Raw genomic sequence first — 13298 nt, 5'->3', positions numbered from 1 at the left:
GATTCTAAATATAAGGATTAAATCATCACATTTACAAGCCGGTTGTCTTGAGACAACTTGTTTCAAGACAACCAGCTGTAAATGATGGACTCTTGAATTTTACAAGTCATTGAGTGTGTCTTCGACTTCATTTACATCAATCAGTAAGAAATACAAATAGTATGATGCTGTGTGGTAAATCTGTCAAGTAGGTAGTTGACAAAAAAAAAATTGCGTGACTGTGTTGGAAAGAGAGTCTTGAGGGAAGTCACCAACTTCTGTGCTTGTGATTGGAGAATCTATGCAAATGTGACTTTTGTCTATTGCACTGGTTATACAGCTTCAGGTAGTTAATTAGAAATTAGATTTCTGATTAAAAGCCATTTGTTTGTGTTAAGGGATGTGATTCTGATATGGCTGGACTACTCTGTGGGGTCCAGTCTTGGACCATTATTATCTTACTCATATTAATGATTTGACAAATCTTTTAAATGTCCTTTCTACAATTATGTTTGCAGATGATATGACCCTGATTCTTTCTCAAATGTCAGTGTTCTCATAAAGGAGGATAATGTTGCCTTAGCAGCCTCTGCCACATGGTTTAAATTAAATAAATTACTTTTGAATGTTAAAATTTACGTAAAATTAAAATTGAGTCTACCGAGTTGCCTCGAGTGACATCTACTAGATTCTTGGGAATCATTGCCGATGAAAACTTAAGTTGAAAAGAAAAAGCAGACTGGGTTAGTACAAAAGTCAATAAATCAATTGGAATAATAAATAATTATTTAGTCTCCATAAATTGCCTCCTCAGTCTTTACTTTAGTTTAATTTATCTTTCATCTGTCTTGTAATATAGTTTGGGCAAGTCAAACACGATTTTCTATATGATATAGTGGTGCTAAACTATGGAACAGCAAAAAACAGTTATACTACAAAACGCTTTAAAAGATGTTTAAAAGCAAATTTTGTCTTTGTTTGCATGCATTTCTTTTATTATTATTATTATTATTATTATTATTATTATTATTATTACTTCCGCCAATGAAGTTGGGTGGAGGTTATGTTTTCATTTTATGTTATGTTTTTTTTTTTGTCTGTTTGTGTACAACCACAATCTTCATATATTGTTATGAAATACTTACAAATAATTCATATGCTGATAACAACTGATTAAATTTTCAAGGTCAGAGGTAAAGTCAGGAAAAATCCCGATCCTTTAACATTGAATGAATTTTCACAAATTCATAACTGTCAAAAAATATTTCTTTCATATTTGAAAGTGTTATGTAGGATGCAGTGGTGTCAAAAGTACACACATTTGTTACTTAAGTAGAAGTATAGATACTGCAGTTTAAAAACACTCTGGTAAAAGTTGAAGTATCAACTTGACTTCTTTACTCAAGTAAAAGTGAAAAAGTATGTGCTCCAAAACCTACTTAAAGTATAAAAGTATAAAGTAACCTTTAAAAAAAAAAAAAAGGTAGATGCCACTATATGAATTGAAAGCTTAATTTAAAAACTGATTCCTTCTACATGTGGCCCAAGACCCAAAATTACCCCCAACACCACCTGCACGAAAATGTTTCAATTCTAGAAGCTCTGAAATGCAATCTGGGACTATTCCAGACAATAAACTGGAGTGAGTACAGCATCCATTTAGTGAAGAAAAAAAACCCAACTTTCCTTATTCAAATTCATTCCAGTAGTATTCTGCTCTTACAAGGATGCAGCAGTTTTCTAGTTTGGCAGATAGTTCTGGGGGAAATCACTGAAGAAATTAACACATTGAAAATATGGTTTGACCGAAACAAATTGTCATTAAATAAGACAGGGATGAAGTGGAGGTGTAATAGTCACTAGGTGTTCACAGGAAACACTTATTTATGTATGTATTTATATATGTATGTTCATTGTTAGTTGCGTTTATATTTTGTTGTGTTTCTATTCAGGTTCTTTTTGCCTCTTTGACTAAAATTGTATATAATAATCATTAGATTATTAATATATAAACAAAAATACATTTAAGAAATATTACAATTTGAAAACAAATGCACCCGAACGTGATGAAAAGCTGCTTCATGCTAACTTTTAACATTGAAAATGCCATAGACATGCTAACGGGTTAGCGTCGCTCCCGTTTTTAAGTTATAAAATACATCTATCAACTGTTTCAGAAGACCATAACAGGTCGGTTTAACATAGAAAAGATAAATAATACTCACAGAAGTATGCTCTTTAGGGTTTTAGCGGGGGAAAATTAAGCGAAAGAAAGAATAAACGAAGCAATAGGTCGAAGCATTGCTTCAATCGCGAACCACCCATCTGGTGTACATTTTGCATTATAGCTCAGTCAAAAGTGCCTCAATCACTTAATTGTGACAGTGAGGTGCAAACTGGCACTCAGTGAACAGACTAAGTTTGATCCGCATCTGATTTAGTGATATTTGTTGTGTGGGCCGCTGAAGAGGAGGTACTGCTGGCCCACCACCACAAGATGGCGCCCTGCTTGAAGTGCGGGCTTCAAGCACGAGAGGGCATCGGAGCGACCGGGAGTGACAGCTGTCACTCATCATCCGTACCAGCTGTCACTCATCCACTACTCACCATCACCATAAAGGCCGGACTGCAACTCCACCTCCCCGCCGAGAAATCAGCTACCAAGCAAGGTAACCTTCTCTGCTGTGATTTTCCTGTGACTAAACGTTGTTCTGTGTGCAGCCGTTTTCCTGTGGCTACAGTCAGAAGCTGGATTGGCGGAAAGTGTGAGCGCGACGTCTTCGCCTCTCACTCCTTCCAGGGAAGTGACTGACAGGAGCTGCACGGGTGACTTTGTTTTTGGAGGTGGAGGTTCTCCCTCCCGGAGGAACTAAGTACGAAGAGATTACTGGGTGTGACTTCACACACCCACCACTAACTGTTTCTGTTTCTGCCAGCAGTACCTGGTCTGACAGCTGGAGACGGTGGCCACCTGGGGCTCGGGACTTGGCGGCTCCGGTGTTCTTCAGATCCGCTGGCGGTGGAAGCCGTGTGGGATCCGGCTCTTCTTTGGACAGACGTCCTCTATCCTCGAGCCTGCCCAAACGTCACCTTGTATACAATTGACTGTACTCCTCTAGTTGTGTTTGTCTGTATTCCGTTGTGCAATTCACAACATTAAATTGTTACTTTTTGACTTATCCATTGTCCGTTCATTAACGCCCCCTGTTGTGGGTCCGTGTCACTACACCTTCTCAACAGGATTTCTCGGTCAGCGTCATGGATCCCGAGGGGTGTCAACCATCGCTTGAACAGCCAATGGAAGAGCGAGGTGAACAGGCGTCAGCAGGAGGCGTGTTAGGTGAGCTGCAGCAAATCTTAACCGCTTTCACTGCTCGGTTGGACTTAGTCACTGAGCAGAATGTTATTCTCAATCGGAGGATGGAGACTCTCACCGCCCAGGTGGAAGCGCAGGCTCAGGGCGCTGCTGCAGCACCTCCTCCGGCTGACCGGAGGCCTGAATCTGACATTCCGCTGGTCGTTCAATGACCCCCCCCACCATCCCCTGAAGCTTACATAAGCCCTCCGGAGCCGTACGGGGGCTCTGTCGAGACGTGCCCGGACTTCTTAATGCAGTGCTCGCTCGTCTTTTCACAGCGCCCCGTCATGTACGAGTCAGATGCCAGCCGGGTGGCTTACGTAATAAATTTGCTTCGAGGAGAGGCACGCGCCTGGGCTACAGCGCTCTGGGAGCAGAATTCATGGCTCCTAACGACGTACGAGGGCTGTCCGTAAAGTATAGGTCCTTTTTATTTTTTTCAAAAACTATATGGATTTCATTCATATGTTTTTACGTCAGACATGCTTGCACCCTCGTGCGCATGCGTGAGTTTTTCCATGCCTGTCGGTGACGTCATTCGCCTGTGAGCACTCCTTGTGGGAGGAGTCGTCCAGCCCCTCGTCGGAATTCCTTTGTCTGAGAAGTTGCTGAGAGACTGGCGCTTTGTTTGATCAAAATTTTTTCTAAACCTGTGAGACACATCGAAGTGGACATGGTTCGAAAAATTAAGCTGGTTTTCAGTGAAAATTTTAACAGCTGATGAGAGATTTTGAGGTGATTCTGTCGCTTTAAGGACTTTTCACGGTGCAAGACGTCGCTCAGCGCTCTCAGGCAGCGTCATCAGCCTGTTTCAAGCTTAAAACCTCCACATTTCAGGCTCTATTGATCCAGGACGTCGTGAGAGAACAGAGAAGTTTCAGAAGAAGTCGGTTTCAGCATTTTATCCGGATATTCCACTGTTAAAGGAGATTTTTTTAATGAAAGACGTGCGGACGGGTCCGCGCGTCGGGACACAGCCGACGTGGCGCAGCGGCACAGGAAAAACACCTCCGTGTTGATAACCATTTGTAAAATCCAGGCGGCTTTTGATGGCTTTCAGTGGAGTGAGTATATGAGAAATTGTTTATCAGCTGGAGATGTTCCAACTTGTCCTCAAGGCTTCCAACAGAGGTGTTTTTCCTGTGGCGGAGCGTCGCGGCGGCTGCGAGCCGACGCTGCAATCCGCCCGCACGTCTTTCATTAAAAAAATCTCCTTTAACAGTGGAATATCCGGATAAAATGCTGAAACCGACTTCTTATGAAACTTCTCTGTTCTCTCACGACGTCCTGGATCAACAGAGCCTGAAATGTGGAGGTTTTAAGCTTGAAACAGGCTGATGACGCCGCCTGAGAGCGCTGCGCAAACGTCTCGCACCGTGAAAAGTCCTTAAAGCGACAGAATCACCTCAAAATCTCTCATCAGCTGTTAAAATTTTCACTGAAGACCAGCTTAATTTTTCGAACCATGTCCACTTCGATGTGTCTCACAGGTTTAGAAAAAATTTTGATCAAACAAAGCGTCAGTCTCTCAGCAACTTCTCAGACAAAGGAATTCCGACGAGGGGCTGGACGACTCCTCCCACAAGGAGTGCTCACAGGCGAATGACGTCACCGACAGGCGTGGAAAAACTCACGCATGCGCACGAGGGTTCAAGCATGTCTGACGTAAAAACATATGAATAAAATCCATATAGTTTTTGAAAAAAATAAAAAGGACCTATACTTTACGGACAGACCTCGTATACTGGGTTTGTGAGGGAGTTCAAACAGGTTTTTGATCACCCCCATAGAGGCGAATCTGCTTCTAATTTGCTGCTGTCAATCAGACAGGGGCGTCGGAGCGCAGCTGAGTACGCAGTCGACTTCCGCATCGCGGCAGCGAGGTCCGGCTGGAACAACGTTGCGCTCTGTGCCGCCTTCGTAAATGGACTGTCTCCGGTCCTGAAGGAGGTTTTACTGGCTAAGGACGAACCGCGGGATTTCGATGGGCTTGTTGATCTGGTTATATGCTTAGATAACCGATTAGAGGAACACCGTCGGGAGCAGGGCGGGGGGCATGACCGGGCACAAGCCGTCCCTCTTCCTTCCGGGTCCGAAAGGGTGCCGCCTTCCCCACGCTTCACAGCCCGTGACTCCCATGTGGCAACAGCTCCCCCTGCTGATGAAGCTATGGACACGAGCAGGGCCAAAGTTAAATCAAATAACAGACAACGGAGGCTGGCCCGCGGGAAGTGTTTTTTCTGTGGCTCGAGTGAGCATTTACAGAGGAACTGCCCCAAGCGGTTAAACGACAAGCCCGCCCTTAGAAACTGGGCTAAGGGTGGGCCATAACACGCACGCGGGGAAACCCCGTAAATCAGCACGCATCCCAGTTACGATCCTGAGCGGGGATCTGACCTTTCATGCCCCAGCACTGGTAGACACGGGGTCGGAAGGGAATCTGCTGGATAGCAGATGGGCAAGGGAAGTCGGGCTCCCTCTAGTGGCTCTACCTTCACCTTTGAAGGTACAGGCACTAGATGGCACCCTTCTTCCACTAATCACACATCAGACACAGCCAGTGACAATGGTTGTGTCTGGAAATCACAGGGAGGAGATTGTGTTTTATGTAACACCTTCTACCTCCCGAGTGATTTTGGGTTTTCCATGGGTGTTAAGACACAATCCCCGGATTGATTGGCCGTCTGGGGTTGTGACACAGTGGAGCGAAACCTGCCACCGGGAGTGTTTAGGATCCTCGGTGTGACAGCTAAGGAGGAGGTTAAAGTCCCCCCCAATCTGACGGCGGTGCCTAAGGAGTACCACGATCTCGCTGATGTCTTCAGCAAAGATCTGGCACTCACGCTGCCCCCGCACCGTCCGTACAATTGTGCCATTGATTTGATACCGGGCACTGAGTACCCGTCCAGCAGGCTGTACAACCTCTCACATCCGGAACGCGAATCAATGGAGACCTACATCCGGGACTCATTAGCTGCCGGGCTGATCCGGAACTCCACCTCCCCGATGGGTGCAGGTTTATTTTTTGTGGGCAAGAAAGACGGCGGACTCCGTCCATGCATTGATTACAGAGGGCTGAACGAGATCACGGTTCGCAATCGATACCCTTTGCCTCTGTTGTATTCAGTGTTCACACCCCTGCATGGAGCCCAAATTTTCACGAAACTGGATCTTAGGAATGCGTACCACCTGGTTCAGATCCGGAAGGGAGACGAGTGGAAGACGGCATTTAACACCCCGTTAGGTCACTTTGAGTACCTGGTCATGCCGTTCGACCTCACCAATGCGCCCGCGACATTCCAAGCTTTGGTAAATGACGTCTTGCGGGACTTCCTGCATCGGTTTGTCTTTGTATATCTAGATGATATACTCATCTTTTCCCCGGATCCTGAGACCCATGTCCAGCATGTACGTCAGGTCCTGCAGCAGTTATTGGAGAACCGGCTGTTTGTGAAGGGCGAGAAGTGCGAGTTCCACCGTACTTCTTTGTCCTTCCTGGGGTTTATTATCTCCTCCAACTCTGTCGCCCCTGATCCGGCCAAGGTTGCGGCGGTGAGAGATTGGCCCCAACCAACAAACCGTAGGAAATTACAGCAGTTCCTCGGTTTTGCTAATTTTTACCGGAGGTTCATCAAAGGCTACAGTCAGATAGTTAGCCCCCTGACAGCCCTGACCTCCACAAAAGTCCCCTTCACCTGGTCGGATCAGTGCGAAGCCGCGTTTAGGGACTTGAAACGCCGGTTTTCGACTGCGCCAGTTCTGGTGCAACCCGATCCAAAACACCAGTTTATAGTCGAAGTGGATGCCTCTGACTCAGGGATAGGAGCCGTGCTATCCCAGAGCGGGGAGTCCGACAAGGTTCTCCACCTATGTGCCTACTTTTCCCGCAGGTTGACCCCGGCTGAAAGGAACTATGATGTCGGCAATCGGGAACTTCTTGCGGTGAAGGAGGCTCTGGAGGAGTGGAGACACCTGTTGGAGGGAGCTTCGGTACCATTCACGGTTTTCACAGACCATCGGAACCTGGAGTACATCCGGACCGCCAAGCGTCTGAACCCCAGGCAAGCCCGCTGGTCACTGTTCTTCGGGCGTTTTGACTTTCAGATCACATACCGCCCCGGGACGAAGAACCAACGGTCTGACGCCCTGTCAAGGGTGCACGAGGAGGAAGTCAGGACCGAGCTGTCAGACCCAACGGAAACCATTATCCCCGAGTCCAGTGTCGTGGCCACCCTTACCTGGGACGTGGAGAAAACCATCCAGGAGGCCCTGACACGGAACCCGGACCCGGGGACTGGACCAAAGAATAAGATGTACGTCCCACCAGAGGCCAGGGCTGCAGTCCTTGACTTCTGTCACAGTTCCAATCTCTCCTGCCACCCAGGGGTGCAAAGAACCGTGGCAGTGGTCCGGCAGCGCTTCTGGTGGGCGTCTCTGGAAGCCGACGTCCGGGAGTATGTCCAAGCCTGCACCGCCTGCGCCAGGGGCAAGGCCGACCATCACAGGACCCAAGGCCTACTCCAGCCTCTGCCCGTGCCTCATCGCCCCTGGTCTCACATCGGCCTGGACTTTGTCACGGGCCTCTTGCCGTCCCAGGGCATGACCGCCATCCTCACGATAGTGGACCGGTTCTCCAAGGCGGCCCACTTCGTGGCCCTCCCGAAGCTCCCAACGGCCCAGGAGACTGCAGACCTCCTGGTCCACCACGTCGTGCGTCTGCATGGGATTCCATTGGACATTGTCTCTGATCGTGGTCCTCGGTTCTTCTCCCAGGTCTGGTGGAGTTTCTGCAGGGAACTGGGGGCCACCTTAAGTCTCTCGTCTGGGTACCACCCCCAAACGAACGGGCAGGCAGAGCGGATGAACCAGGAACTGGAGCAGGCCCTCCGCTGCGTGACCTCCGCGCACCCGATGGCCTGGAGTGACAATCTGGCCTGGATCGAGTACGCTCATAATAGCCAAGTTTCATCTGCCACTGGCCTCTCCCTGTTTGAGGTGTGTTTGGGGTACCAGCCCCCATTGTTTCCGCTAGTGGAGGGAGAGGTCGGGGTGCCCTCGGTCCAGGCCCATCTGAGGAAGTGCCGTCGGGTGTGGCGTACCGCCCGCTCTGCCCTGCTCAGAGCCCGGACGAGGGCAAAGGCCCATGCAGACCGCCGGCGTTCCCCGGCCCCTGCATACCAGCCCAGGCAGGAGATTTGGCTATCCACAAAGGACACCCCCCCTGCAGGCGGAATCCCAGAAACTAAAGGACAGGTACATTGGACCAGTTACCATACTCAAAGTCCTCAGTCCGGCCGCAGTGAAGCTAAAGCTGCCAGCTTCACTGCGGATACACCCCGTTTTCATGTGTCAAGACTCAAGCCCTGCCATACCTCACCACTGTGTGCCCCTGGACCGGCGCCGCCTCCTGCCCGGATCATCGACGGGGGGCCCGCGTGGACAGTACGCCGGCTCCTGGACGTCCGTCGGAAGGGCCGGGGGTTCCACTATCTGGTGGACTGGGAGGGTTATGGACCCGAAGAGCGCTCCTGGGTGAAGAGGAGCTTCATCCTGGACCCGGCCCTCCTGGCCGACTTCTACACCCGTCACCCGGACAAGCCTGGTCGGGCACCTCCCGGCGCCCGTTGAGGGGGGGGTCCTGTTGTGTGGTCCGCTGAAGAGGAGGTACTGCTGGCCCACCACCACAAGATGGCGCCCTGCTTGAAGTGCGGGCTTCAAGCACGAGAGGGCGTCGGAGCGACCGGGAGTGACAGCTGTCACTCATCATCCGTACCAGCTGTCACTCATCCACTACTCACTATCACCATAAAGGCCGGACTGCAACTCCACCTCCCGCCGAGAAATCAGCTACCAAGCAAGGTAACCTTCTCTGCTGTGATTTTCCTGTGACTAAACGTTGTTCTGTGTGCAGCCGTTTTCCTGTGGCTACAGTCAGAAGCTGGATTGGCGGAAAGTGTGAGCGCGACGTCTTCGCCTCTCACTCCTTCCAGGGAAGTGACTGACAGGAGTTGCACGGGTGACTTTGTTTTTGGAGGTGGAGATTCTCCCTCCCGGAGGTACTAAGTATGAAGAGATTACTGGGTGTGACTTCACACACCCACCACTAACTGTTTCTGTTTCTGCCAGCAGTACCTGGTCTGACAGCTGGAGACGGTGGCCACCTGGGGCTCGGGACTTGGCGGCTCCGGTGTTCTTCAGATCCGCTGGCGGTGGAAGCCGTGTGGGATCCGGCTCTTCTTTGGACAGATGTCTTCTATCCTCGAGCCTGCCCACACGTCACCTTGTATACAATTGACTGTACTCCTCTAGTTGTGTTTGTCTGTATTCCGTTGTGCAATTCACAACATTAAATTGTTACTTTTTGGCTTATCCATTGTCCGTTCATTAACGCCCCCTGTTGTGGGTCTGTGTCACTACACCTTCCCAACAATATTGATTTAGTGGATATTGATTCTATTTAACATTGAAAAACCCTGGTGAGCTATATTTTGTATTATATTTTATCTTACGGCCACTTCTAACAGGACTTCGACCAAGGTAAAAATTTGTGAAATTGGAAGCTAGTGTTGGCAGAGGTTTACGCTGTATGAGCGCAGTGCTCTAGTTTCTCTTGTGACCAAAGCTTCATCATGATTTTCATGATGCCCATGTGCATTTTTTTATTACAATTATTGTTTTTAATTTAAATTTAATGTTTCATTTTGAAGTTGAGGCTTCATATAAGCCTGTAGGACTTTCTTCCTCTCACTGCGCTGTGTACTTGTCTGTATTTATGGTATATTTTAAAATGAGCAAAACAAATAAATGGTACAGAGGAGAATTTTTGCCAAATATTTATTTTTATTCCACCCCAGCATTAAGCTGTGAATGGGGACTCAACCTTTCACAGATTTCCACTTACATACACAGAAGTCTTTAATTCTGTCAGCTGTCATGGGTGTGTTTAGTGGCTTGTGTATTATAAGAAATTGTACTGAACCATTTTTCGGAAAGTGTTGTTGGCCTTAAATTTAGAAATGGATGTATATTAACAAATGAAAGAAAGTTGACCACAAAAAAGTGTAATATCTTGCGTTCATACTGTCTGCAATGAAATAGAAGCCAAAGTAAAATGAACTACCACTGTGGGGATGTTTTTTGTTGTTGTTTTTTTTGTTTGTTTGTTTGTTTGGTTTTTTGCATTTTCCATATCCTCCCAACTTTTTCTGATTTGGGGTTGTAAACATTGCGACTTGGACAAAAGAATCAATGAAGGCTCTTGAAGTGTAAAACAGCATGCTCTCCTGTTGTTGTAGTTACCAGATCAGTGGGACCCACACGGCAGCCCTCAGGCAAACCTGGCTGGCCCAGTCTTGCCACCTGGCACCCCGTTCCCTAACCAGCCACAGCACCGCACGTCTGTACCCGATTCCACTGAGGGTTTTGACCTCAACAGGCCCGACCCCTACGACCTTTACGAGAAGTCGAGGGCGATCTACGAGAGCCGGCGTGAGCGCAGAGGCCTTTCCTGTGTTGCTAATTACATAACACTGTTTAAAGTAATTAAAGAAAGAGCCGACCTCGAGTGTCTGCATATGTTTCTCAGGTCCAGAGTACGAAGAGGTGGAGGTGCACCTGCTGAGGGAGAAGACCGGCTTTGGTTTCCGCATCCTGGGGGGAGACGAGGCCGTGCAGGCTGTGAGTCCGGACGCCCGTGACAAGGCTCGTATGGGACGGGCTGGACCACAAACACATTTAACCTCATCTTACATGCACCTGACCTCATCTCACACGCTTCACACCACCATACCTTCTGCACACACATCTTGACATCTTGTGCAGAACTTCCACAACCTTGCTAACTGCAGCACAGGAGATGGAAAGAGCAGCTTAATGAAGTACCAGTCTAGATAATAATTATGCGACTGCACTGTTTCCCTTTGTCGCCTTCTTCTGCTTCATCTACGCTGCTAATATTGATTGTTTTGAACAGATTGTTATTGGCGCTATAATCGAGAACACCCCCGCGGAGCGTGATGGGCGGCTTCAACCTGGGGATGAGCTCATTCTGTGGATAAGAATGTGGTGCTGGGAAACCGCACAAATACGTAATTGACTTGATGCACGCGGCTGCCCGCAATGGTCAAGTCAGCTTGACAGTGAGAAGAAGAGTGCAAATGCCCGGTGAGGAAATGTTTTGTTTATTTATCACAGTTTACTGGAGAACATGTTTCACATCTCACTGGAATCAAACTGTTAAAAGGCAACTTGGACAGGACACATATTCTGGCCCACACGCTGGTATATGTACGACTCGCCCACGTGTCTGTTATTTGGCAGCAGTAGCAGATCGTACATACAGAGCCGGCCCAAGCCTTTGTGGGGCCCGAAGCGGAATTCCATTTGTATGCTGGAAGTGGGAACCGGTCTTGGCTGGAGAAGTAACCTGTCGGACTGGCATCTCGTCCAGAGGGAGTTGTTGACTCTCATCCACTTCACGCTTCAGAATGCAGGGATAAGCACCGGCACCGATGGGCCTCAGCGCCTATATATAACTTACCTGTGGGGGACATAGTTGTTTCTTGTTTTTCCCCATTCCCATGGTAACACTTCAGTTTTTGAGAAAGTGCTTCAGTAGAACTTTAAAAAAATTCTGTATCTTACAAATAATTTGATGTCAAAAAAGAAAACCTGTACAGTAGCGGTTCCTGAGAATTTTTAGTTACTTATGTGGGTCTGTGTGCTGGTTTTGTAGTGAATTAAATATATTTTAAACTTCAAAGGCTCTGGTGTTGAGCTTTATTTAACTTATTTGTGTGATTCCTCTTCTTTTCTCTCCGTTGATGAAGGTGAGCCATGCCCTGTAAATGGCCGCAGCCCTGGCTCAGTGTCCACGCAGCACAGCTCTCCACGGAGTGATGCAGCCTCGGCTTCAGGTCCTGCGGTCGCCCCCGGCCCCACCGTCACATCTCCTCAAGAGGGATCCGCTCTACAAACCAGTGACGTCGTCATTCACCGCAAGGCGAACGAAGGCTTCGGCTTCGTCATCATCAGCTCGTTGAACAGACCAGAGAACGCAGCCATCATCAGTGAGTCGCTTCTGTGTGAAATTCTCAATTCAATTTATTTAATTTTTATAGCACCAAATCATAGCAAAGTTGCCTCAAGGCGCTTCACACAATTAAGGTCTAACCTTACAAACCCCAAGAGCAAGCACACAGGTGACAGTGGTAAGAAAAAAAACTCCCTGAGGAAAAAACCTCAAGCAGACCAGACTCAAAGGAGTGACCCTCTGCTTGGGCCATGCTACAGACACAATTTACAATACAAATATACAGGAAATTTTGGGAGCCCATGCTGGTGCACAGGACGAGAGGCCTGCAGAGGAAGACACCCACTCCAATCTCTGGATGGAGCTGGACCTCAGAGAGAAAAAAAAAACAGAACCAGGAGGCAGAAAGAAAACAAATACAGTATAATTTGTCAGCATTAAGCAACAAGAAAAACAGAGGAAATACTAAGGTGATAGCCAGCCACTAGCCCTAAGCTTCACCACAAGACCCAGACTTTAGATAAAGTTGAGTCCGCGGCCCGCTCTGTTTACGAATAAAATGAATTTAAAGAGTAGGAAGCATAGTACCACACTATGCCAGTATGCTAGTCATACGAAAGGGAAATAATTGAGTCTGGACTTGAAAGTCTCCACAGAATCTGACTGTTTTATTGACGCAGGGAGATCATTCAACAGAACAAGGGCACAATAAGAGAAAGCTCTGTGACCCGCAGACTTTTTATTCACCCCAGTGACACAAAGTAGCCTTGCACCCTGAGAACGCAGAGCCCGGGCCGGTACGTAGGGTTTAATTTGGTCAGCTAGGTAGAGAGGTGCTAGTTTGTGAACAATTTTATAAGCTAATAACAGTGCCTTAAAATCTGATCTTGCAGCAACTGGAAGCCAGTGAAGAGATGCCAAAATGGGTGT

General features: G+C 47.9%; 1 protein-coding gene across 1 annotated transcript in view; it reads left to right on the top strand.

Moving 5' to 3' along the window:
* LOC117515936 (membrane-associated guanylate kinase, WW and PDZ domain-containing protein 2-like) overlaps positions 1 to 13298 on the top strand; it is a 284466-nt gene that overhangs the window by 260191 nt on the left and 10977 nt on the right. The window contains 6 exon segments of the mRNA XM_034176729.1: positions 10633 to 10825; positions 10923 to 11038; positions 11310 to 11379; positions 11382 to 11399; positions 11402 to 11500; positions 12166 to 12405. Of these exon segments, the coding sequence (XP_034032620.1) occupies positions 10633 to 10825; positions 10923 to 11038; positions 11310 to 11379; positions 11382 to 11399; positions 11402 to 11500; positions 12166 to 12405 (736 nt within the window).

The sequence above is a fragment of the Thalassophryne amazonica genome, chromosome 8, assembly GCF_902500255.1.
Source record: "Thalassophryne amazonica chromosome 8, fThaAma1.1, whole genome shotgun sequence".
NCBI classification, from domain to species: Eukaryota; Metazoa; Chordata; class Actinopteri; order Batrachoidiformes; family Batrachoididae; genus Thalassophryne; species Thalassophryne amazonica.
Note: the sequence above shows the minus strand (reverse complement) of the source record. Positions and strands in the feature narration are given on the sequence as shown.